The following is a 27,081-nucleotide window of genomic DNA, read 5'->3' on the forward strand; positions in this document are numbered from 1 at the left end:
CACAATACCCATTCAAATTTCCCCCCTGTAGTCACGGACATTAGAGGCATGAGATTCAACAATTTACTTAACCCTCTGCGGATGATCTTTCTTGATTACAAAACAGGCCCAAAATTGAAGTCTTTCTGCTTATATTTGGTGATTTTATCATTTTTTATACTTATTAAAAGGGAAAAGTTCAATAATGTCTACAAATAATACACAAATTCTAAGTGTCAACAATAAAATTGGTTGTCTTGAAAGGGTTAAAATTAAAAATTCCATGTACAAGCTTGTTGTAATGATTTGCATAATAGGTGTCAATTCTAACATAAAATTCTTACATACACACTCAATAAGAATTGGTAATGTCACTTAAAATTGAGATAAGAAATCTGAAGGAAAAAATATCTGTAATGTTCTTTTTAGGTTAAAATTAAAACTAGGTAGAACTCCGTTTTACTTAGTTGAAGTATATCATAGAGAGCTTTTTTTGTCAGTAGCGAAGGATCTCGCTAACAGCTGAACCGATATGGTTCTCCTTTACAGTAAAGCTTCTTATGGGTTTAGGGAAGGTTTTTTAACTATTAAGGGACGGGGTTCTCTACCCTCCAAAGAGAAATCGCCCAAATTAAAAATAACCCCTAACCCCCAAAAAAAACTGTTTCTTTCCTTATTGAAACTAAAATTAAAAGTGACTGATCAACTTCCACCACCCCACATTACCTCAAGTGTCTCAAGATGCCTCTAGGAACGTAACCGCTAGTAAAAGTAAAAAGATCTGCAATAGCAAAGAAATGAAGAAAAAAACATAAAAAATGATAAATTAGCCATTGTCTTATCCCTTTATATCCCTGTGTTGCTGTACTTCCTATGAACATCAATGTTATAATATTATGAATAATCATAAATTGATAAATTCAAGGTTAAACGATAAATAAGACAATAAAATTAATTATTTTTATATTATTTAATAATTATATTATAAAGGGTTTTTTGTATATTGTTTACAAAAATTTAATTCAAATTGCTTTTTTATAATTTACTAGGGAAAATTTACCAGGGCTCGGCAGCGACTAAGTCTCAAATCTAACCCTAATTTTTAGAATTGTATAAGGTAGATTTCACTGGGCTTACAGGTGGCTGACGCGCAGCTGCCAGCCCTGAAATTTACGCTTTAGTTAGCTAACTAGAATTTTGTTTAGATTTTTCATAAAATATATTATTTTATAATCACTACCATGGCAAGGAATGAATATTTTTGCTTAAGGGAATAAAGAATGGAGCGACAGCTTATTCTTTACTAGCGGCTGCGTCCCTAGTATCTAGGGATATTCGAAGGGACATGAAAGTGCAGAAAAATAACTTAAAACCTTACAACGACTTTTATACAAAAATTTAACAGCCTAAAACCACCCTGGGATCTATAAGAAGCTTCATTCTAATGGGGAACCATATCGGTTCAGCGGTTTGCGAGATCCTTCGCTACAGACAAAAAAAGCTTGCTACTTTATATAATAGGATTTTAGATGGCAACAATAAAATAGTATGAGCTATGCAGACAACTAACATTTTGATTGCACTTTCTTTTTTTACTCCAGTGTATGAATGATTGATACCTTGAAAGTTTTTATGTAAAGGTAATCTTTAAATTTTGCCCCTTTTTTGACCAAAACATTCCTCTTTAGCTCTAATCAAATCAATGTCTTGAAGTTAAAGGGAAACAACGATAAGGACTATAATAAAATACTAGCGGCTTCGCCCTAGACTCTAGGGGCTTTGCCCCATGAGGTAATTTTTAAAAAATAAAAAAAAATTCTGGTGCTGCGCCCATAATTTATTTAAAATAGTTTTCCCAGATTTTTTTTTGGGGGGTGGTGTTGGAAATTTTTTATTTTTGGGGGTGGTTGGGGGTGTCCCATCCCCAAAGAAAATAGCTTAAAACCACCACAGGACCATGAGGTATATACCCTGAAGAGTAGAATCCAATCGGTTCACTAGTTACCGAGATCTTAAGGGACAGACGGACAGACAGACAGACAGACGGACAGACAGACGCACAGACGGACAGACAGACGGACAGACAGACGGACAGACAGACGGACAGACAGACGGACAGACAGACGGATAGACAGACGGACGGACAGACATCAAGCTACTTTGTATTATAGATAATTATATCTAGACATCTATTGATGGGAAATCAAAGAATAATTAAGGATAATTTTCTATAATTTTCCTACATCCGTCAAGTTGATTACAAAGCAACAGCAACAGTCCAAATTATTATATCTTGTTAGAAGCGAAGTTTTTATATAATTAGGGTAGGTCCATCCGTACGTCCGTTACGGAATGCTTTTCTCGTTAATTTAGGCATGTTAGAATTGTCCTATCGATTAAAAACTTTACATGGTGATTCTTTTAGTAGTTAGGTACGATTTAGAAAGCGTTAAAACTCTATAATCAGTACCAGAATGTCCGTACGTCTATATTAAACATGATGATTTTTTAAATTTTTTAACAACTAATTTTTATGTGATCTAATTATCCGATTGATCTATTTTTGGAATACTGATTTCTAAGACAACAAAGTACATTGTTATAAGCGAAGCATCTCTAAAATCAAGTCCTAAAAATGTAAGTATGTCCTTAAACAATATCCTGTATCAAGCAGTTTTTCAACAAAAAGTTTGTTAGAAATTACATTTTTAGTAGAGAAGCTACTCTAGAAATGGCCGTCTGTCTGAAAAGTTTTTGTAGGCTCCTATTCAAATTAGAAAGCTAATATTTCTTGTCAGCATTGCATTCCCATCATTATGAAGCATATTAAAGTATAAAATATCATTGGTGGTTAAGCAGCTTTTTAGCTTCTTTTATCTTTTACTAATGATTTCCACATATCTTTGATATTTATGGCATGGTTTACATAATATTTTATGGTATGTTATCTCTGTTTACTGGCAAAGGCAGTCCCTTTATATTCTTTAAAAGCTGTTGACATTTTGTCATTGGGTTTATGTCGTCAATGTAGCTTTAATAAGAATTAGTCATGGCTGATATGATATCAACATATTAGCAGTATAATACAATTATAACGTAGAACCTATAGATAACATTTATAAAAATAAAATAGGATGGCAACATCCATAAAAGCTCTGAAACGGTAGGACAAACGAACCCTAACACTTGTAGAGTGTCAGTACTGATTAGGTAGAATAATCCTCAACAAAATTGTAAGTAAACTTCTTAAATAGAGGATACTTTTAAGGGCGTTGCTACAAAAGACCAACTCTACTAAAGACCAACGCCTACAAAAGACCAACTCTACAAAAGACCAACGCCTACAAAAGACCAACTCTACAAAAGACCAACGCCTACAAAAGACCAACGCCTACAAAAGACCAACGCCTACAAAAGACCAACACCTACATAAGACCAACAACTACAAAAGGGTCAATTTTTTAAAAGCAAGGTTGTATCGGGTTCGAAACTATTCCGTTACGTAGCAAACACAGACTTTGGACAAACTGTCGGACGGAATTTTAAAATTCAGCCTGTGGACAAAGTTATTCAAGAAAGAAATTTCGGTTTTGAATTTTGTCCTTGTGTTTTAATCGCCATATTGGATATCATTAAAATTGGAAGATTTTATCTTTAAAATTTAGAAGATTTTCAAGCCATTATTTGATTACATTGATACAAAAAAAATAATTACAATTTTTTTCTTGTAATTGTGCCGCTTAAAATCTATTTAAAGCATACATTATATTCATTATATTTATTAATTTGATAAATACAAATATGATGCTACACCAGTTGCAGCTATAGACCTTCCAGCTCTACGATTTTTTGTAGTCGTTGGTCTTTTGTAGGCGTTGGTATTTTGTAGGGTTGGTCTTTTGTAGGCGTTGGTCTTTTGTAGAACCGACTAGTTGGTCTTTTGTAGGCGTTGGTCTTTTGTAGAGTTGGTCTTTTGTAGCAACGCCACTTTTAAGGACATACTTACATATATTTATAGAGATATTTTGTCTTACCTTAAAGGCCCTAAATAAAATGTAATGATTATAACCAAAACAGTATTAGCTCGGAGAAAGAAAGAAACGATAAAATGACAAATACAATAATAAAATGACCCTATAAAGTATAGTCAACACAATGAGCTGAAATTGGATTTTAAAAGAAATATCATGGTGTTAAACAATAGGTTAAAAGAGTAAAAATTTTGCTTGTATAAAATGAATAAGATGTATGTATGTCTTTCTGTCTGTTCATTGCATGCCACTGGACTTATCAGGTTCTCTAATCAGAGAAGTTTCATATAGGCCTGAGAAACAGACGTCCAAGAGGGGTGGGGCAATGAGGTTTACTCCCTCAAAATTAAAAAAAAAACATTAGATTACCCCCCTAAAACACTTAGACCCAACTTAAATAAAAGCTTGGACGTCCCTGGCCTGAAATACTGTTATCTAATTGATTGCCCATTGAAATGTTTAAAAAAACCAAGAAATATCAGCCATAAATTATTAGAAAATCATAGAAAACGTAGAAGTAGCGGGTTTCGTTGCATTTTTACAGTAGCTTTTCTCCTATTTCTAGCCCCTGCAGGGACAATTTCATAACCCTGCGGGGCAATCTGTAATATTTACCTAACCTAAAATAACATATAAAATGCTAATGTGAAAATACGATGAAATCCACTACTTTGTTTCTTTTCCTTATCTGAAAATTTTTAATAAATATAACAAAAAGATGGGAAATGGCCACTTTTGCATCATAGTGTAGTGTGAGAGTTCCTAGGGCAGTTTTTAACCAACAGATGGTCTCTCTGAGCTACATTTATATATACTATCTATGTTTTTACAATGTATTCAAATTCTACTCATAGAAAACAGGAACAAATGTTTTTTGGGGTATGAATTGACTTATTATATATTAAAAGTGGCCTTAACTTATACCAATAACGAAATTAATTCTGAAAAAAAAATCACGAAACCTATACATGTTTTTCAGATGTCGTTGGGGGGCAAAACATCGTAAAATTGACGACCTCTCCATTCGCCCCCCAAATATTATTTTAGATTTATTTCGCTTGTTAGTTATACCTTATAAAAAAAAAAAAAAAGCTTTTTAAAAAATCAAACCCCTAATAGAAAAACAATTTTATAAAGGGTTTTCATCAAGAACTATGACCAAAATGTGCTATAAATAGCTTTAAAATATGTAGAACATGAGAAATATAATAGGTATATTAGACAAATTAATCTGCAAAAAAATTTTGAAAAATAATTATCCCCCAAAAGGCTAATGTATGCAATGAAATTCTTCTTTTGTTGCCTAGTAAATTCTTTAGGAGAATAAAAGAGATGTAGATTAATAAAAAGATAAGAAAAGTCAGCAAATTTGACAGTTTTTTAAAAACATACATATAATATATATATGATAATGATAATACAGAGAGAACTGACTTATTTCAAGATCAAGGTGAAATTTTCAATTCTCTGTGTGTGTGTGAGTGTGTGTGTGTGTATGTGTGTGTGTGAGTGTGTATGTGTGTGTGTGTGAGTGTGTGTGTGTGTATGTGTGTGTGTGAGTGTGTATGTGTGTGTGTGTATGTGTGTGTGTGTCTTATGATGGGACACTTTAAGATTTGCATTGAATAAAAATTTGTTTTTAAAAGCGAAGCTTTTCTATAATTAGGGTCGGTCCGTCTGTACGTTACAGTTAGCTCTTTCGTTAATTTAAACCGGTTAGAATTCTCCTATCGATTTAAAACTTTGCATGCTGATTTTTATTAATATTCAGTTTATTCAGTTCTGACACTCTACAAGTGTTAATGTTCGTTTGTCCTTCAATTTTAGAGCTTCGCTTTTATTTATGTTGTCATCCTTGTTTTTACTCAAGAATCATACAGATTTAGTTTAAGTTTTGGTGATTATTAGATTAAACTATTTAGATTATTTACATGAAATGATGCTAAATAATTTTCCATAAAGATTAACAATGAAACGTACCTTTAGAACCTATTGTACCTTTTTTATCTTTTCTCTATTAAAATGCAATTTGAAAAGAGGCGATGTTTTGGTGGTCAAGATGTTTAGGCCGGAAAAAAGGGAAGAATTTCTACGCTTTATATGTTTGCTATGGGGCATATTGTTGATTTTAAAGCTTTTCTATAATTAGGGTCGGACCGTCCGTCCGTCCGAGACGGATAGCTTTTTTCGTTAATTTAGGCATGTTAGAATTGTCCTATCGATTTCAAACTTTGCATGGTGATTCCTGTAGTAGTTTGGTACGATTTAGAAAGCGTAGCAACTCTATAATCATTACCAAAATGTCCGTACGTCCATTTTAAACATGTTGATTTTTTTACTTTTTTAACAACAAATTTTTGTGTGATCTAATTATCTGATCTGATTTTTTGTATACTGATTCCTGGGACAACAAAGTACAATATTATCAATATTATAAGCAAAGCATCTCTATAATTAAGTCTTAAAAATGTAAGTATGTTCATAAACATTATTCTGTATCAAGCAGTTTTCAAAAAAATTACTTACAATTTTGCATCGACTTTTATACATTTATATTCTGATAATTCAGTTCTTACAATATACAAGTGTTAATGTCCGTTTGTCCTACCGTTTCAGCGCTTCGCTTTTATGGATGTTGTCATCCTTGTTTAAAGTAGTGTAGCATAAATTTGTCCCTTAAAGGATAAGGATTAAACTTATAAAATTGTAAGAAAAAAATAGATAACATTTTGAATAAATCTTTCCTCTAAAAACAAGTCATGAAGACATTTAAAAAAAACACTTCGTCTGTCCATTCGTCTGTAAGCTAGTTAAGCGTATGTATCTGATTTAATCGGCTGATTCTCCAGATAGATGTCTGAAATTTCATAAAGGGAATCCTCTTTAAAATTATTATCTTATTTTGTATGTCTCTTCACCCATAAATGTTTGTTGGGAGAAATGTAATTTACTCGGCCGCTATGTAAGATAGTTGTTAACAACTCGAGGCTGCGCACCTAGCATCTAGGAGCTTTAAATTAATGAGGTAGGGAGAGCAAAGAAATGGCCTAAAACAATCCAAAAACTCATATCTATAAATAAAATAACCTAAAACCATCCCAGGACCTATGTCATGCTTCCATAAAATAAAGAACTCAATCGTTTCAGTAGTTATCGAAATCTTAAACTACAGACAAAAAACCTTCAACTTTATATAATAGAATCAAATTAATTACTAAATATTTCTGTCAAAAAAAAATCTTTTTTTCTTTCAGATAACATTTCCCTGATTATAAATGTTCTGTCACTAATAAATCATCGAAAGAAATTAAGTTTTATGGTAAGAAATAAAATTAAGTAGCTAAAGATCTTTAAAAAAACGTCCTAATCGATAGGAAACTTTGTACTGGGCATGGATAGTTTCAGGCTATTTTCACCCATCAAAAAGGATTTTTTGTTATGCATACAGATTATTTTTATCTCGCATCGTATTATAAACAGCTTGCCGCGTATATCAGGGACTGCGCGGATATAAAATGTACATTTATAAGAAGAACTTTTTTTGAACCCGAGATGCCGAAGGCACTGGCTAAAAAAATGCTTTGAAACTTATGATTGTACATTTTTATATTCGTAGAAAACTGGATAGAATACGATGCAAGACATAATTTTTATTATTGCTGGATACCAGTTCTAATCCACCGGATATTAATCGGTTTCGAAGCGGATAATTTTGTTAAAACCACTGATTTATAAAGGAAACATTAGTTATAGCTAATTATTTTAACCATATTATCTACAACGGTTTTTGCATAAAAACCAAACCAATTTTTGCATATTACTTTATAATTGGTTCTAATAAGAGCAATGATTAATATTATAAATTTTAATATTAGAGTAAAACACTAGAGGGAGAAAGGGTTAAATAACTGCATCTCCCCATCACAACCGCCTAGTGCAACCTTTCTATTGGGTCATTGAAAATCAACCAGTGGTGTTGATTATATTAACACAGCAAAGAAACAGAAAATAAATTAGAAGCAGACGAAAGAGGTCTTTGAAAAAGGAAGGGAGGTAGTTGTCTGTATACATCTATACTATAAATCTGTTATTTCAATAACGAAGACACTCTAATAGTGTTTGTGTCTGTTTGTTAGCCTGTCTGTCCTTAAACATGTTTTATTTGTTCAAATAGTCTTCTAAACAACAGATCTATAGTATAGATGTATATACAGACAAGTACCTCCCTTCCTATTTTAAAGACCTCTTTCGTCTGCTTCTAAATTATTTTCTGCTACTTGGCTAGATAGAAAGGTTGCGCAAGGTGGTTGCGATAGGGAGATACAGTTATTTAACCCTTTTTACCTCTAGTGTTTTACTCTTAGTCTTATTTATAAACATAGCACTCTGAAAGTTTTGTTTTTAAAGGAACCCTTTAGGTATGTGTTAGGACCTAGTAACGTTTGGTGTAGCAGTTATCTACAGTACAAAGTAGAATGATGTGAGTGCTTTTCTGTGATTCTGTCCTTTTTTTTAGGAATTCCAAAGGGCAAAAAAGTAGCAGAAAATAATAGGAAAAAAATCTTACCCATTTTAGTATTGCAGAAAAAGAACGTCTACCAGCCAATCTTTTTTTTCACAAATATATATTAACTCAATAATATATACTTAAAAATCACAATAAAATGCTAAAAATAACCATAATGCCACTGTTTATAAGCAAACCATTCGCAATTGGAAATGGCGATAAAATGCCGCGTTCACGTGCCAAAAATTTGGCGCGAACGGCCCTTGAATTCCCAGATTTTTTTTGTCTTTGTTGGTGGATTTTTCTTTGCTTTTGGAGTGATTATTGGCACAAACCTCCGAAGGACTACACGAAACTGAGACGGAATAAGGAATACCAAAAATATAATTCCCTTTCTTAAGGGTTGGTAAAAAGGAGGGGGGGGTGGAGGGTGGATAGGGCACTCCGGCGTATTTTTAGGAGCACTGCAGGCCCTTAGTGGTGTGCTTTACCCCGCTGTTTTGTGGTTGCATGTGTGTGTGTGTGTGTGCGTGTGTGTGTGAGTGTATTATAAGACTGTTTGTTTGTGTTGTTGTTTAATTTTCTTCCAAAGCCGATGGCAATTTCTTAGCGGCTGGAATCTTAAGGATATCGGAGTTTATACAGAACAGCTTTTTACAAATTTAGCAAAAACAATCTTTTAAAATATCGAATATATTTTTCTCTTTATCTATTTTTTGTGGGAGGAGTAATGGGTCCTAGGATTGGGGTAAAATTTTACCCCTACCACCCTTTCTGATCTTAAAAAATCTGCATCCTTTTAAAATGGCATAAAACCAGACTAAGACCAAAACTAAGTCCCCCTTTTTAACATTAAAGACTTATTTTGAACAATTTCAAGATTTTAAAAGAAAGAAGACGAAGAAAGTCTCTCAAAAAATTAGTATGAAACGTCATAAAATGAGGTATTATCAATCTCTTCTTTTATGGGTTTTCTTTCCCAATCCTCCTCTCCTAATCCCTCATTTTTATGACGTCAGAATTTTTTTGACTGACTTTCTTCGTCTTCAGAAGAAACAATCAAATACACTTTATTATTTATGTTGTGTTGTTGGACCAACCCCAACCAACTGCACCCGTCCAACCAACTGTTGTTGTGAACAACACACAACATCCCAACAACATTCCCATCCCTGACACACACAAACACACACACATACACACAAACACACTCACACACACACACACACACACACAAATTGGTGTGTAGTTTTTCAAGTTCAAATATATTAACAAAGAGATCAGTGGTAAAAATTAGATAAATTTTATTTTATCAGAACAAGGATGACATCATACATAAAAGCGAAGCTCTGAAACGGTAGGACAAACGGACATTAACACCTGTAAATTAATAAAAGTTGACGATTGTAAGTAAATTTGTTGAAAAACTACTTAAATACAGGATATTGTTTAAGGACATGCTTACATTTTTAGGACTTGATTAAAATATTGTATTTTGTTGTTAAAGGAATCAGTACTTCAAAAATCAGAACAACCGGATAATTTTATCACAAAAAAAATAGCTGTGAAAAGGTTAAAAATCAACATGTTAAAAATGGACGTATAGACATTCTAGTAACTATTATAGAGTTGCTACGCTTTTTAAATTGTACCTAACTACTACAGTAATCAACATGCAAAGTTTGGAATCGATATGACAATTTTAAAATTCTTAAATTAACGAAAAGAGCTAACTGTCTGTGACCGACCCTAATTATAGAAAAGCCTAGCTTTTAAAAAGTGGCTTATATAAATTAGTCAATATAAAAAGCAAGGTCAATTATGCCCACAAGAGGCGCAGCAGTAACAGGCCGATAACCATTTTGTAGTTTTAGAATAGTTATTTATCGCATTGTATTATAGACAGCTTTCCACGGATATTAAAATGAAAAATTTTAAGATTAAAACCAGATTAAAACTGGTGTTAATTTTATGATTTAAAAAAAAAATTATGATAAGGATTATTATGTCTGTTAGAAGAACATTAGTAATATGATAATAAGCTAAATCCTATCAAAATTTCTAAGGCTAGCCTAAAAAAAATTTAACTAATAAGATTTTAGGGGGGAAAATCTTTACGTATAGTTGATTAATATGAATTATTTATACGAATTTGCTACGCCAGCAGGGGCGTCCAAGCTTTTTATTTTAGTGGGGGTAAATTTTTTTCTCCCCCCTCCCCAAAAAAAAATGTTTGGAGGGGGAGAAATACCCTCTCGTAAATGATTGGGGGTGCCTACGGCACCCCTAAATTCGTTTGGGGATGGTAATAACCCCTTTACCCCCTTGGACGTTCTTCTGCTACGCTTTCCGAAAAATAAATTTTTATTAAATAATCCCTACGAGGTTTTAGATTAATAGGACCATTATATCGTACATGGATTTCATACTAATCGATCTAATGACTATATAATCAATCAAATTGTATAATTTACTAAAGATAATCTTTATTTAAGATTTAATTTTAAACTGCACACCTCTAGCCCCCCCCCCCCCTCTCCCTAAAAGAAGTTTAGAATCGAGGATTAGAGCATTTAACACAGGGACTTGAAATAGTTGTTTAAATAAGCAGGAGGGGGGGGGGGGGGGGTACTGTAGTCCATAAGTATTAGAGAACTTCTACAGAAATTTTGTTAATCTAAGCAAAAATTATGTCATTAGCAGCTATCTTTTAATAGGTCAAAAGAAACTCGTATTTTATGTGTTTTTCTATAGTTCTTAAAACGTTGGGTACTTTGTTAGTACAAAGAAGGAGTGTCCAAAATTTGTTCTAATAGTTTATCCAACTTTGTTTATTATAATTTAGGGTGTGCAGCATTTTGTCGTCCATTGTCTTTTCTTCAGATAAACCTACTGATAATGATTCCCATGGCAATAAGGCATTTTTAAGCATAAAATAACATCACCTGCTTTAATGCCTCGCTTCCTAAGGAAATTTTATCTGAAATGACTACAAAGAGAAATAATCTTTATTTTTTTAATCTAAAAAGACTTGCCTTTTCTTTAATAGTTTGCTAATAATCAATTATCACCTATTTATTCAGGGTTAATATATCTCCTAAATTAAAACATATTATTTTTGCAGTAAATATAGTTATGTTTAATGATAGAGAAAATAAAATTAAAGAACTAAAATAACAGAAATATTATTTGAACAGACGTAAATTTAGAGACAAAATAGTTGCTCATAATATGTTTTTTTCCCTGTAATAGAATGTTTTTAAATCTGAAAAATAATTTCCCCTGTAAAAAAAAACTCAATTGACCGTTTAGCTAGCTGCACGATGATTGAGGCCTACTTTTTAATATTTTATACACACGCATATTTTTCAATAAACAAGGATGACAACATCCATAAAAGCGAAGCACTAAAACGGTAGGACAAACGGACATTAACACTTGTATAGTGTCTAAACGGAATTATCAGAATACAAAAGTATAAGAGTCGAAGCAAAATTGTAAGTAAAAAACTTCTTGATACAGGATAATGTTTATTGAGTTTATGGACATACTTACATTTTTAGGATTTAATTATAGAGTTGCTTCGCTTAAAATATTGTTCTTTGTTGTCCCAGGAATCAATATACCAAAAATCAGATCAAACGGATAATTAGATCATATAAAAATTTGCTGTTAAAAAAATAGAAAAATCAACATGTTTAAAATGGACGTACGGACATTCTGGTAATGATTATAGAGTTGCTACGCTTTCTAAATCGTACCTAAATACTACAGGAATCATCATGCAAAGTTTGAAATCGATAGGACAATTCTAACATGCCTAAATTAACGAATAAAAGCTATCTATCTCGGACGGACGGACGTACGGACGGACGGACGTACGGACCGACCCTAATTATAGAAAAGCTTCGCTTTTAAAAACATGTACATAATTTAAAAATTGATTGCAAGTTAAAGATGATGCAAGGGTAATGTTTTTTTTAAGGAAAGAGGGAGGTAATTATTCCATATCAACTTCCTTTTTTGGGGGAGGGGGGTGGGGGCGGGTTAACACATAGTTTTGGTTTAAAATGACAAAAAATTGATTTTTTAAATTAGGGATCGGTTATTGGTGCTCGTAGTTCCAGTCCTGGTACAATAAGATGCAAAAATTGAATAAGAACACCTGAACTTATGAGAAGAAAATTTAAAAGTTGCTGGATTTTGAGAAATTGCACTTAGGTTCAATAGAGTATTATTTTCCATGCATTCTAAATAGCGAAGCTACTCTGAAACTCGTTTTGTACGTATGTACTGTCATTTTGAAACCAACTAACTACCATCTGTTTATAGAACGACATAAAAAAAGACAAAATTGCCCAATTTTACATACTACTTAAAAAGTTCTCAAAAATTCGGGTGAAATTTTAAAGCGATAAACTTATTTGATCAAATGTCAATATTCAGTTGTTAAAATTTGAATTTTTTCTAAAAAAATATGATTTTTGAAAGTTTATATTTTATAATATTTATAAATAATATAATTTTATTGATATAGTTGATTTAATTTTTTTTAAATCAAAGTTTAAATGTATTAATAAAAGTAACAAAAAATAGAAAAATGTCAACTGAATCATATTTTGTTAAAAGCGCTGAAAAAAATGTCAAATTAATTTCAGTAGGCGTCGTTTCGGTATTTGCTACAGCAGACCTATGTGTAATTGAAGTCATTTTCGAATATTTATTGACAACATAGTTAGAATTCCTGTCAAAATTTTGTGTAGTTATTATATCAACATAAGTTTGTATCCACAATTATAGGTTGACCTATATGGTGCATAGAAAAATATAGCATATACCTACCTCCCTTTTTTTAAATAAGAATAGCTGATTTCAACAATGTAATGTAATTTATATTAATTTCGTCCTTAGCCTCCAGTGGAGGGCAGGAAGTTTCAGGAAAATAGCTTAAAACCACCACCAAGATATTTTCAAAGCCTTCCTGAAAAGTACAACTAATTCGGGCCAGCATTTTTCGAGATATTATAGGTATTATAGGATATTCACTACTTGGTCACCAAAAATCATCAAAATTGTAAAAAAAAGTTACATTCGAATAGGAAGATTATTTTTATTTAATTTCAGATGATTAGATATTAATGATTATAAAATGAGTAGTCCACCTACCATACAAAGATATGAAAGGTAAAGAAACTTTCCTGTGTGGCTTCAAAACCGATTAATAACTGCTGGATTAGAACCGGTTCTTAGCCATACTGAAAAATCATGTATAGCATCGCATTACAGATAATTTTCCAAAATATAAAAATAAAAAGTGATAACAATTCTGTTAGCCTTGGCAGTCGGCCTCTCGGGGTTAACAAAACTGGTTTTAATCTTAATATCCACGGAAAGCTGTCTATAATACGATACGATAAATAACTTTTATAATTTTGTTTAGGTCCGGATCTAGTTCAAAAGAAGAGGCTCTAAAACAACTACGGTATTGATTCTTTTACTCAAACTCACAACCCAGCAATGCCTAATCTTTATATTTTGAGGGGAGTGAAATGAAAGGTTTCATAGTTTGAGAGGGGGGATAAATACCCCCTTATCCCCACCATCGGACGTCTCACCGTCCTCCTTTTCTTTTAATTAAAAAAAAAACAATATTTTTCTTGCCCCTGAGGGATTCTACTCCTAAGGGGTACTATCACCACGAGGCTCTTCTTACTTTTGCTTAACATATAAATAAACACAAAAAGAAGGATTTATTTCATTTTTTACAGTTTATCCATTTATCGGTTAAACTTTAGATTTATAAAAAATGTTTACAGTTATGAATGAGGACAAAGACCAAAGTGTGTTAAAAATCAGCCATGTGTCGTCATAAAAATGAGGGAGATGAGAGGAGAAGAAAGAGGAAAGATAATCCCCAATTTTTATGATGTCACATGGGTCATAAATGAGTCATAAATGAAAAAGTCGAAAATTTAACTTTTTTTTCTTTAATCGAAAATTATGATAGATTGTTATACACTATAGAGTATATTGTTGTCCCTTTTAATACGTTTTTAAAAGTACCTTTTTTATTAATTTGTCACTGAGCTTTTTAACTTTTATATTCTTAATTTGTTGATGATATCATTCTTATATTTTTTTAGAAAGGTGTATGGAGAAAGTAGTTTTGGAAAAGCAAAGCCCCGCAAGGTAAATTTAGTTTTTTAGGACTAAAAATTTAGAAAATAAAGAACAAAGTTTAGGGGTTATTTATCTTAATCAGCTTTATGTACGCCACACCAAAAAGAATTGAGGGGGGGAGGGGTATTTCCATCACTTTATTTAAATTTAGTTTTTAAAAATGGGGGGGTTATCTTTCTAGGACTCATAAATAAGGGAGGGGGGAAAGATTGCCAACCTCTCTTTCAATATGGTTAAAACAGAAAATTTTTAGGGTAAGTCTTCTAGAGACACATTAAAGGCGTCACCCCGTCTGCAAATTTAGTTTTAACAAGGATGACAACATCCATAAAAGCGAAGCACTGAAAAGGTAGGACAAACGGACATTAACACTTGTATAGTGTCAGAACTGAATAATCAGAATATAAATGTATAAGAGTCGAAGCAAAATTGTAAGTAAAATTGTTGAAAAACTGCTTGATACATAATAATGTTTATGGACATACTTACATTTTTAGGACTTGATTATAGAGTTGCTTCGCTTATAATATTGTACTTTGTTGTCCCAGGAATCAGTAAACCAAAAATCAGATCAATCGGATTATTAGATTAGATGTTTAAAATGGACGTACGGACATTCTGGTAATAATTATAAAGTTGCTACTCTTTCAAAATCGTACCTAACTACTACAGGAATCACCATGCAAAGTTTGAAATCAATAGGACAATTCTAACATGCCTAAATTAACGAAAAAAGCTATCTGTTACGGACGGACGAACGTACGGACGGACCGACCTTAATTATAGAAAAGCTTCGCTTTTAAAAAGAAGATTTGTGGCCTAATTCTTCTATAGGCAATTAATTTGTGTAGGGTGCAAGGAGATATTTCGGTACAGACAAGTAAACATTCTATTGCAAGGATTCTTTTTTCTTCTTCTCATTTTTGACTATTTCAGTACTAAAACACATACAAATGTAAAATACCTTTTTAACAATTCAAAATATTAATACATTTTTCTTATCAAATTTGTTTCAGACATCAGTCACCGATCTTAAAAATTGTTTTCAGGTTATTTTTATTTCATTAATAATTTTTCAGCGCCCTTTATTTGTAGGATATGCAAAATTTCGAATCTACACAAAAATCATGTCCTAATTAAAGACGTTAAAAAATTTAATTATATAGTACAGCATGACCCTCAAAAAAGTATTTTTAAGCATCTGCAGCCCTTATTTCTCAATGAATTAAAAAAAAATGCATATGTCCTTGTTCTCCATAGTATTCCTCATAAGTAGATATAAAAATATTTTTTTTACCTCCATTAACACCGGAGATTTTTAGAGCTAAAGTTTTGAAAAAGTGACTGAGAAAAAGAATTTTTTTTTGTTTCTCTTATTTTTTGGATGGTTATATTATGTTTTTCTGGCAACTGAATAATGAGACACAAAGAAAAACAAGTTAACTAATTATTTCTTTTTTATTCCACCAAAAAATATAAATTTTTAATGGCAAAAAATACTACTGAATGAATTGATAATTTGCAAATTTTAGGTTATTTATTAACCCTTATTTGAGAAAAGGATTAATTATGACAGTTGCTCCGCCTACTTTTCTGACATCTCAATAATTTAATAGGGGGTTAATTAAGCTTTTTAGACAAAAAAATCATTATGTTTTAATTTTATTTTCTTCATAACTTTTTTGTTATTAACGTTAGGATTGTGAAACAAAAACAATTTTCCTGCTATATTCATAAAGATTTATTTGGTTTTTTAATCTTAAAAAATTTTGCCTAATAAGTAAGTTTTTCAAAATATCATTAAACTAAAAAGACTAAAAAAATATGTGTAAAAAATGCTTTTTACTCAAAAACTAAATTTTTTATTTCATTTTTGTATAAAGTTTCTGCTAGTAACAAAAATAAAAGGATTTCTACCTTAATTTTGCTAAAAAAGTCGTTTCATGTTAAAAGTTACTTTTTCCTCAGTCACTTTTTCAAAACTTTAGCTCTAAAAATCTCCGGTGTTAATGGAGGTAAAAAAAATATTTTTATATCTACTTATGTGGAATACTATGGAGAACAAGGACATATGCATTTTTTTTTAATTCATTGAGAAATAAGGGCTGCAGATGCTTAAAAATACTTTTTTGAGGGTCATGCTGTATATGTGGATATTATGACAGGGGAAAAGTTGTCGTCGATTTAGAACACAGTAATAGTGTCTGACTGATTATGACGTAACAAAAAAAATAGCCAATGAGAGGCCACTATAAATTTTACCGTTGGTCAATAACGGCCTCTCATTGGCTAATTGTTTTTTGTTACGTCATAATCAGTCAGACACTATTACTGTGTTCGTCGATTTAGGTTGCTAACTTAGATATAGTTTATTGGTCAGTTCCTTCATCCTATGGGGGGGGGGGGAGGTGATGGGGTGGAATCTTTATTTTAACCAGCTGCATGTTTCATTTTATTAAAAAACATGAAAATATGATGCAACATCCAATTAATTGTCAAAAAAGACGTCAGTCGCGTAAAGTAAACAAGAGGGTATACAAATGTTAGACTTTCAGACAAAAGTCGTGCAATAAACGTAATCATGCACCATATACATTTTTTTTATTCTACTTTTGGTACTTGTATATATTGGGAGAAAAAAGGGCTGCAGAATAATTAGGACTCCATTGTCCCCTCTTTCCAAGATTTTTAAAAGTAAATATAATAAATAATATTTGTATTTAGGGAAACACAGAGGAAGTAGTGGATTTGTGCAGAACTATCTCATCCAAGGTAAAGAACATACATACAGACTGTCATAATTGTGTAGAATCATATGACGAAGTACAGACATAGGATATACGTGGATATTATGACAGGGGAAAATTTGTCGTCAATTTAGCTTGCTAATGTAGACCTAATTTTTTGGTCGGTTCGTTCATCAAGAAGAAGGAAAGGGTATAGGGTAAAGGGGGATGGAGGAAATCATTATTTTTAGCAAACTGCGAGTACTACTTTATCAGGGTACATAAAAATCTGCTGCAATATCAAAGTAATATTTTTTCGATTACGGTAGGACATGACACATTATCGAATGCTATTTAGAAGTCAAACTGTTTATTAAGACCAATTATGTTCCGGAAGGGGAGAGGACATTTGGATGTAAATAATAAGAGTATCCAAAGTTTTATCATTCATCGGAACGCTTATTATCTTAGGGGACTTATAAAAATATTGATTGGTTGGTATATTCTAGCAGTTTACAAACACTTACACAAATGATTTCTTTTTAAGCAAGGACTAACAAGTTTATTATAGTTGTAAATAAATTTATCGTCCATTGTCTAATCCCTCGAAAATATTAGCTTTGCTGATATAAATGTTGTCATCCTTGTGTATTTTTAACAGCGAAGCTTTTCTATAATTAGGGTTCGTCCGTCCGTACGTTCATGTCGGGTAGCTTTTTTCGTTAATTTAGGCATGTTAGAATTGTCCTACCTATGTCAAACTTTGCATTGTGATTCCTTTAGTAGTAAGGTACGATTTAGAAAGCGTAGCAACTCAATGATCATTACCAGAATATCCGTACGTCCATTTTAAACATGTTGATTTTTTACTTTTATAACAACAAATTTGTATGTGATTTAATCATCCGATTGATCTGATTTTTGATATATTGATTCCTGGGACAACAAAGTATAATATTAAAAGCGAAGCAACTCTATAATCAAGTCCTAAAAATTTAAGTTTGTCCATAAACATTATCCAGTATCAAGCAGTTTTTCAACAAATTTACTTAAAATTTTGCTTCGACTCTTATACATTTATATTCTGATTATTCAGTTCTGACACTATACAAGTGTTAATGTCCGTTTCAGCGCTTCGCTTTTATGGATGCTGTCATCATTTTGTATTTTTTCATATAATTCTTAAAGTTCATATGATGTCATCCTTGTTTTTATACAAAATATGTGAATTAAGAAAGGATAAGAATTCATAAAAATAAACTACAATATGAATGTATCTATACTACATATTCTCAAAGACATGCTATTTCTAAAAAAATAGTAATTTTTTCCAGTATGGCTTCGAAATCGATTTATATCCGCTGGATTAGAACCATACAGCCATACAGAAAAATCATGTATAGCATCGTGTTACAGACAATTTATTTCCACGAATATTAAAATAATAATCGTAAATCAATACCAGTTTTGTTAGTCCCTGAGAGCTAACAAAACTGGTTTTATTCTTATTTTTTTTTTCATTTTAATATCCGCGGTAAGCTGTTTATGATACGATATGCGATAAATAACTAACAAAGTCTTTTTTACAGATTTTGGGTAAAATTATTTTTTTTATGAAAAACGTTCCAAATCTACGATTTCTCGTAAAAATCAAATATTCTAAAAATTTCCGTAGTGAAAATTTTTATCTTATCACTTAATAGCGCCTAAAGTTATTTATTTTACCTAAAAATTTTATATTGATTACGTAATCAGAAAAAATATTCATGTTTTTTTATTTAAGGTAACTTTAATGCTTTTTAAAAGCGGAGCTTTTCTATAATTAGGGTCGGTCCGTTCGTACGTAATGGATAGCTTTTTGGGTTAATTTAGGTATGTTAGAATCGCTTATCGATTTTAAACTTTACTTGTAATAGTTAGGTACGATTTAGAAAGCGTAGCAACTCTATATTTGTTACTAGAATGTCCGTACATCCTTTTTTAGCATATCGATTTTTAACTTTTTTAACATTTTTTATGAAATGATTTTTATTATGATTTTTAAAGTACTGATTAATATTACAATAAGTTACAATATTATAAGCGTAGCAACTCTATAATCAAGTCCTAAAAATTTCAGTATGTCCTTAAGCAGTATTCTGAATTTATAAATTTTTGCAACAGATTTACGTATAATTTTGTCCAAACTTATATATTTATATTTTGTATATTCAGTTCTTACACTCTATAAGGGTTAATGTTCGTCTGTCCTACCGTTTCAGAGCTTTGCTTTTAAGGATGTTGTCATCCTTGTTCAAAACATAAATTATGTTTAGATCTTGGCAACATTACTTAAATGTAGGTTGCTGATTATGGACATACCTTTAACTTAAGACTTAATCTATAGAGTAGCTTCGCTTGTTCCTTATCACCTTAGGAATCTATAACCCAAAGAAAACTTTTTTGGGAAGTTGGTGCTACCCTTCCGCAAAATAGTTAAAAACCTTCCCAGGACCTAGAAAAAGATACATTGAAAAGGAGACACGTACAGTATACGTTACGAAAAAGGACCGGTCTTACAAATGGTCTAGCCCCACCTAAAATGAATTTGTAATCCTATTTTGTGTGTGTGTGGTGTTTGTATCGGTCACTTAGACTAAAGAACATTTTCCGATGTTCAGCAGGCTATGAAAGAAAATTCCGACCCTTATTATTTTAAGTAAATTTTACTTAAGCCACAAAATCACATAGTAAAATTGACTTAAGCATAGGGGTTGCTTGAACTTTATCTTAGGCATAAAATTCTGCTTCCGTTGACACCTTACCCAGCTTCCTAGCTCTCATACGTCATTTGAGCCCAAAAAGTATGTATCAAGAACTCAAAATTTATGATTTTTCGGCTTAACTAAAATTCACTTAAAATACATAAGGGTTGATTTTTTTTCATTTCTAATATCTGCTTTCATAGCCTGCTGAATGTCGGAAAAAGTTCTTTGATCTAATTGACCAATACAAACACGTACCATCATACATGTATATAAAGATCACACAAAATTAGGGTTTCAACTTTAATACAGGAGGGGCTAGACCATTTAAAAAACCGGTCATTTTTCGTAACGTATACTGTATAAGTTAGCGAGATCTTTTGGTACACATAGACATCTTGATACTTTTATCTAAGGACTAGATGACACAGGGAATATTCACTTAAATCTCAGTCGTCTATTTTAAATAGCTGCCGACAAACATTAACAAGACTGACAGGTGGACGAATATTTGCATTTATTATAGAGTAACTTCTCTTTTCTGTTAAAATTTTGGGGTATTGTCCCTTTCGTGGCAACGCTCCTTAAGGGGCATTTCTTCGTTTATTTCACAGTAGCTTTTCTCCTATTTCTAGGGGGGCTTTATTCCTGTGCGGCAATCACCTAACCCAATATAACCTAACCTAACCTAAAATAACCTATCAAAAGCCATTTTAAAAATATGACGAATCGCCCCTTAAGGAGCGTTGCCACGAAAGGGACTATTCCCAAATTTTGCTTTAGGGAAAGAAACACCAAAACGATACAAGTTCAATATTGTTTGGAGAGTTGCTGAATATCTACCATAAAATATCAAGCAAAGTAGCAAGTCTACTTCATAGAGCAAGGAAAAATAGGTAAATATTCCTAAAAGCGAAGCTTTCTACATTAATGGCAAGTCCGTCTCTAGTCATGTTAAAATAGTCTTATCTATTTCAACCTTGTGATAGAAATCATATTCATAATCAATTTAGATGGGTTACAAATGAGGTAATGACAAAAAAAATTCGAACTCAAAATCACCATTGAGAAAAAAATCCTCCAATAAAAACATCCAGTCATATTAATGCTAATATTTCTTGCGCTTCGTGTAAAAATGTAATAAGTCAGTATGTCAAAAAACAAAAAGGTTTGGCTATTTTAATACTGTATTTTGTTGTAATAATAGTGTGAATCACGAACGAAGATAAGTGTCCCTAATGGTATTTTCTTATGTCAGGCTTATGTAAGCTTTTAGTTAAGTATTCCTATGAAGTTTCTAAGTTATTGTTAAGTATTCCTAAATGTAGTAATGTTAAGTAAGACTTAGGGAAGCTGTAAGGTACCTTATGAAGTTTACTAGGGGTTCCTATTTTGTTCTTAGTTACATTAAGTTATGTCAAGAAAAAGCAGGTTTGATACACGAGTACCTTTTTGGTTATGTCTTAAAACAGCCAATTGTTTTTCTAACTAAAGATTTTAAAAAATATTTCTATCTTTTTTAAGTTTTTGAGCACGGTTCCTTGTAAATTCTGCCACATACATCCTATCTGTGTTATACATAATAGCAATTAACCATCTAAGGCCTCTTTAAAGATATTTTTTTATTTTCATAATTATAAAGAATGGTTACTTAAAAATATTTTTTATAGGGTGATTTTTTTAGTAGAAAATATGGTAAATTAACCTCCCCAATATATATAAAAAAATACAAATCATATTCAAATATTGGAAATGGGCAGGTGTGCTAAACATTTGCAAATTATTTTTTTTTGTTAAAATGAATGAACAACAAAATAGATGTAATTATTTGATTCTACATTTAAAGAGCTATAATTCAAATTTGATTACAATGAGTACACTTTTAGTTATTTATAATGTTTCTTTTTTTCTATTTATGTAGACGAAAAAAACTTTACTCTAATTAAGACTTATCTTTCATATTTTTTGATTTTATTTTTTAATTATTTAATTAGGGTTACATAAAATTACTTAGGTATACTTAACATATAAAAGGTATCTTATCTAGTTAAGTCAGGTAGAAAGCAAGTACAAATTCTCATTCAATCCAGGGAGAGAGGGGTCATTGGGCTTTCTAAAATATTACATTAGTCCCCAAATTTGTATTATAACGTTTTCTTATTCAATAGCTTAATAACTTTTGGGACTTTTTTTCGAAATTTAATTGGTATGTTCATTAATCTTAATATCCAGCCGTTTCAACCACTAATTGTACAGGACAAGGACGTCCAAGCTTTTTTTATATGGGGGGGGGGGGAGATCAAAATTCAAAAATTTTGCCTAGGCATCCCAAAATTCAATTTGGGCGGGGTATCAATTTATCTACTATTGTCTTATCCCTTTAGATCCCTGATTTCATCTACATTTAACTGATTGATATATTCATTTATGTTCCTTCATATGCGCTAAAATCCGTATACTAAAGTAGCAGGATGTTTGTTTGTCTGTGTGTCTGTACCAAAGGATCTCGCTAAACGCTGAACCGATCGGGTTCTCCTTAATATGTAGATTCTCATGGTTTCTGGGAAGGTTTATGACTATTTTGGGAGAGGGTACAACCAACCTCCCAAGAGAAATGACAAAAAATCGATAATATTTAAAATATATGGGAGACTTCATTGTAACATAAAGAGAATTATCGTAAAATAAAGAAGTAATGTAGAGACTTTAACAAATAAAAACATCTAAAGTGCCACTAGAGGCCTCTAGGGGCGTAGCTGCTATTTTAGAAATAAAGTAAAAGTGAAGGTAAATACAATGGTCATAAAAAAAGAGATATAATCAAGGATGTTTAAAATATCTTGCTAGCTTCTGGAATGAATAGGTTTCTTTTCTGCATGGAAGCTTCTTATATGCCATTAGTTATATTTAAAAAAAAAGGAAACTTATTCTTGCTTTAAAACTTTTAAAGATACTAAAAACTGTTTTCATGCGTAGTTCTTAGTCCAGTCCTACACACACACACAGACATACACCCTATCTTTTGGCTACCCCTCTAAAGATATTAGATTTATATGAATTGCTTCAAAATGTTTTGTACAGGATGATTTTTAAAAGCGAGGCTTTTCTATAATTAGGGTCGGTCCGTCCAAGATAGATAGCTTTTATTCGTTAATTTAGGCATGTTAGAATTGTCATATTGATTTCAAACTTTGCATGATGATTCCTGTAGTAGTTAGGTACGATTTAGAAAGCATAGCAACTCTATAATCATCACCAGAATGTCCGTACGTCCATTTTAAACATGTTGATTTTTCTACTTTTTTAATAACAATTTTTTATGTGATCTAATTATCCGATTGATCTGCTTTTTGATATATTGATTCCTGGGACAACAAAGAACAATATTATAAGCAAAGCAACTCTATCAAGTCCTTAAAATGTAAGTATGTCCATAAACATTATTCTGTATCAAGCAGTTTTTCAACAAATTTACTTACAATTTTGCTTCGACTCGTATACATTTATATTCTGATTATTCAGTTCTGACACTATACAAGTGTTAATGTTTGTGATTTTTTAAAATTAATTTCGTTATTGGTATAAGCTGGTAATAAATAGCCCATTGTCCCCTCTTTCTCTATTAAAATAAAACATGTGATGTTTTATTAGCAATTTTCTTAGCACAGTAAAAAATGTTTTCAGTGTTCTCTTTTCCCTAAATCAACACTTCATAATAGATAGGCGAAGCATTGCCGTAAAAAAATGTAATAAAAAATAAGTCATTTAAAGCTGTCATTCAAGATTTGAAGAAAAAAAGGAACACCAATAAAGAAATTATCAAGTAAGAATTATTAAAAGGTATAATCTAGAAACATACTCCGAAATTCAGCCAACAGGAATACAGGGGAGGATCAATCTACCATATATTGGTTAGAAAGTAAACAAAATTTGGTTAGAAAGAGCAATTATCCTTTGATATCATTCGCAAAATGAATCATCTATAAATAGTCTTTCATAGGATAAGCCTTTGCTTTGGTTAATCATATGATTAAAAATTTCTTCCCTCGCATGATTTAAAGCATATGACATACCATATATAAGAAGTCATCTTTAAATAGTTAACTTTCTTGGGATAAAGTTACCTCTTTGGATATTCCTTATTAAGTTTCACAACTTATTGGGCTCGATTAACCATCTAGATCTACTATATCTATTGGTTCATTATACTATACAGGGTGAGTCAGAAAAAACTGAGTTTTCCGATTTTCTGATACAACCAGTAGGAATATGGAAAAAACAATTATAGGTTCTTGTTCTCTATAAAAATATACATTAAACTTAGAAAAGGTGTTTTTGAATATCTCTGAAAACAACGGAGCTTTTTAGAGCATAAAGATTTCAAAAAGTGTGTGTGATGACTTTTTCGGCCATTACTTTGTACTTTTTAGGTAGATTTATGAATAATAAAAAATGTCTACCATTCTAAAAAGATAAACAAACATATTTTTTGATTATTAAAATTTGTATTTAATAGATTGTAAATATTTAACATCTTAAAAATACAATTTATTTAAATTAAATTATCACATTATAAATCAAACGTTTTGTTGTAATCTATTGTTAAGATTTAATGCTCCATGACCGGAAAACCAGCTCATGACCAGAAATATTTCATCTTGTTAACTAAATTCCTACCCCCTCCCCCTGAATTTCCTCTATATTTGGTGCAAGACTGGATTTAATCTCTAAAATCTCCGCCCCCTTTTGACAAACTATACTTGTGTGTTATAATTAGGGTTGGGCCGGATATCCGGCCGGATACCGGATATTGAAACTATCCGGCCGGATATCCGGCAATATAATATTTTATATTTTACAACAAATATTTCTGCTTTTTTTCTTATAAATGGCTGTAATTTTCTTATTATTGAAGCTATAAGAACAATTTTTTTGAATATGTTTATCTTTATGTAAATTTTATACCTATTAGAAATCTCAAAACATAAATTTTGGCGGGGGCAGCAGTTCTTGGCAGCTGCCAGTCTCAAACTGGCGGTCGGCAGGTAAACAGCAACGGATTTTATGAAATTGTAATATGTCATGAAGACATATAAAAAGCCTAAATTTAAAATTTGAAGTGTCTAAGTCAAAAATTGCTGTCACAGGAACCGTTTAAAGATTTCTGGAGACCTGTAGGTTCAGGACTTGCAGGACTATACCTGGAACCTGAAATCGACTTGAACACCTATATTTCTTATGAGGATGTACGACTTTAGAATATTTAAGTATTTGATAACATGAAATGCTTTGTTTAAGTAAAAAAAACGTTTTTACTTTTTACCTGAATGACCTTGCCAGGTTTGCTGGCATCTTGTGCCCGCCAGGAAGGAGGTATTCAAAAAATTCCACTCTCAGTTATGTGTCATACCCATATTTCGAAAGTCATTTAGTTATAGCCCTCTACCTTTTATACAGAGAAAATGCACAGGGGGGGGGGGGGGGGGGGGCAGGGGGCATGCGTTCAATGACACCTCCCCGCACATCCTCCAACAGGGGTTAATATTACAGATTGAGGGTAGTAAAAGTTTATTAGATTAATTGCTTAGAAGAAAGATCATTTAATAGTTACATAAATTTTAAGTTTTAACCTGAATCCTTATAATAAAGTAACAGGATGTCTATAAGTTTGTCTGTACTGAAGGATCTCGCTAACCGCTGAACCGATCGGGTTCTCCTTTACAGGGTAACTTCTCATAGGCCCTGGGAAGGTTTATAACTATTTTGGGTGAGGGTACCACCACTCTCCCAAGATATTTTCATTTAATTTTTCAACTAAATATAAAAATAAGTCAGCCCCCCCAAAATTCAACTCCCCTCCGCCCTCAAGTGCCCCTAGAGGCCTCTAAGGGCCTAGCCGCCAGTTTTATATAATAAGACGCTAGTAATTTGGCCGGTTATCCGGCCGGATATCCGGCAATTTGGCCGGATATCCGGTAGTTTGCCGGATATCCGGCGTTGGCCGGATATCCGGCATTTGAAATCAGCCGGATATCCGGTATCCGGTATCCGGCCAAAAAACTATCCGGCCCAACCCTAGTTATAATCCATTATAATAACTTCATTTAAATAGGGTAGGCAGGTTTCTAAAAGGCATTTTCATTTTAAAAATTCAAACCTTGATAACTTTTTTATCTTAAGAGATTTTTTTGTCAAATAAAAAGGTTTTTTTTTCTTTTTACTATAAGCTACGTTATTATAGAAGATTCTTTTAAACCACATGCATCACAATCAAGAAATATGAAAAAATGACAAATTGCAGTATTCTAAAAATGCTTTTGTGAGGAGCCAAAAAGCATTTCACCTTTAAAACTCATTAAAGTACTTTTCTTAGACCTTTTTCTAAATAAATATTGAAATTTTAAGATTTTTTTATACAAAATAGATGAGTTATTTTAATTTTTCTTGATCAACATTTTTCACACAAGGCATTTTTTGACACCATACACCTATCACAGAGGCCGCATTTTTAGAGATAATGAAAAACACCTTTTACAAGTTTGATGTGCTTTTGTACAGAGAACAAGGATATATAATTATTTTTTCTGTATTCCTTCTGGTTGTTTCTGAAAATCGAAAAACTCAGTTTTTTCTGACTCACCCTGTACTTTTGTACTTTCTTGGTAGAATATTTTTTAAAAGGTTATTATTTAAAACAGCTAACTGTTCTTTTAGCTTAAAAATCATAAAAATTATATAGCTTTCATTAGTTTTTAAGTAGTTTCTATTCAAGTCCTGTCTTTGTTATACTTAATAGCTAAAACCTCTCTAAGCTTTAAAGTTGTTAGATTTATAAAGAAAGGTTAAAAAAACGTTTTGTAGAGAGTGATTTCTTAGCTTGGTAAAGGCACCATGTAATATATAGGTAAACACAT

General features: G+C 31.8%; 2 protein-coding genes across 2 annotated transcripts in view; one reads left to right on the forward strand and one right to left on the reverse strand.

The window, feature by feature from the left end:
- LOC145333365 (cuticlin-1-like) overlaps positions 1-8,873 on the reverse strand; it is a 106,434-nt gene extending 97,561 nt beyond the window's left edge. Inside the window, exon 1 of the mRNA XM_080178482.1 lies at positions 8,578-8,873. Within this exon, the coding sequence (XP_080034608.1) occupies positions 8,578-8,581 (4 nt within the window). The 5' untranslated portion in view covers positions 8,582-8,873. The remainder of the gene's footprint in view (positions 1-8,577) is intronic.
- Positions 8,874-13,666: 4,793 nt separating this feature from the next.
- The window catches only part of LOC145333367 (uncharacterized), a 31,858-nt gene continuing 18,443 nt past the window's right edge, over positions 13,667-27,081 (forward strand). The window contains exons 1-6 of the mRNA XM_080178484.1: positions 13,667-13,701; positions 13,958-13,999; positions 14,661-14,706; positions 15,714-15,746; positions 17,422-17,469; positions 20,951-21,063. Of these exons, the coding sequence (XP_080034610.1) occupies positions 13,667-13,701; positions 13,958-13,999; positions 14,661-14,706; positions 15,714-15,746; positions 17,422-17,469; positions 20,951-21,063 (317 nt within the window). The remainder of the gene's footprint in view (positions 13,702-13,957; positions 14,000-14,660; positions 14,707-15,713; positions 15,747-17,421; positions 17,470-20,950; positions 21,064-27,081) is intronic.

Source organism: Acartia tonsa, chromosome 12 (genome assembly GCF_053477335.1).
Source record: "Acartia tonsa isolate MP-2025a chromosome 12, ASM5347733v1, whole genome shotgun sequence".
Classification (NCBI taxonomy): Eukaryota; Metazoa; Arthropoda; class Copepoda; order Calanoida; family Acartiidae; genus Acartia; species Acartia tonsa.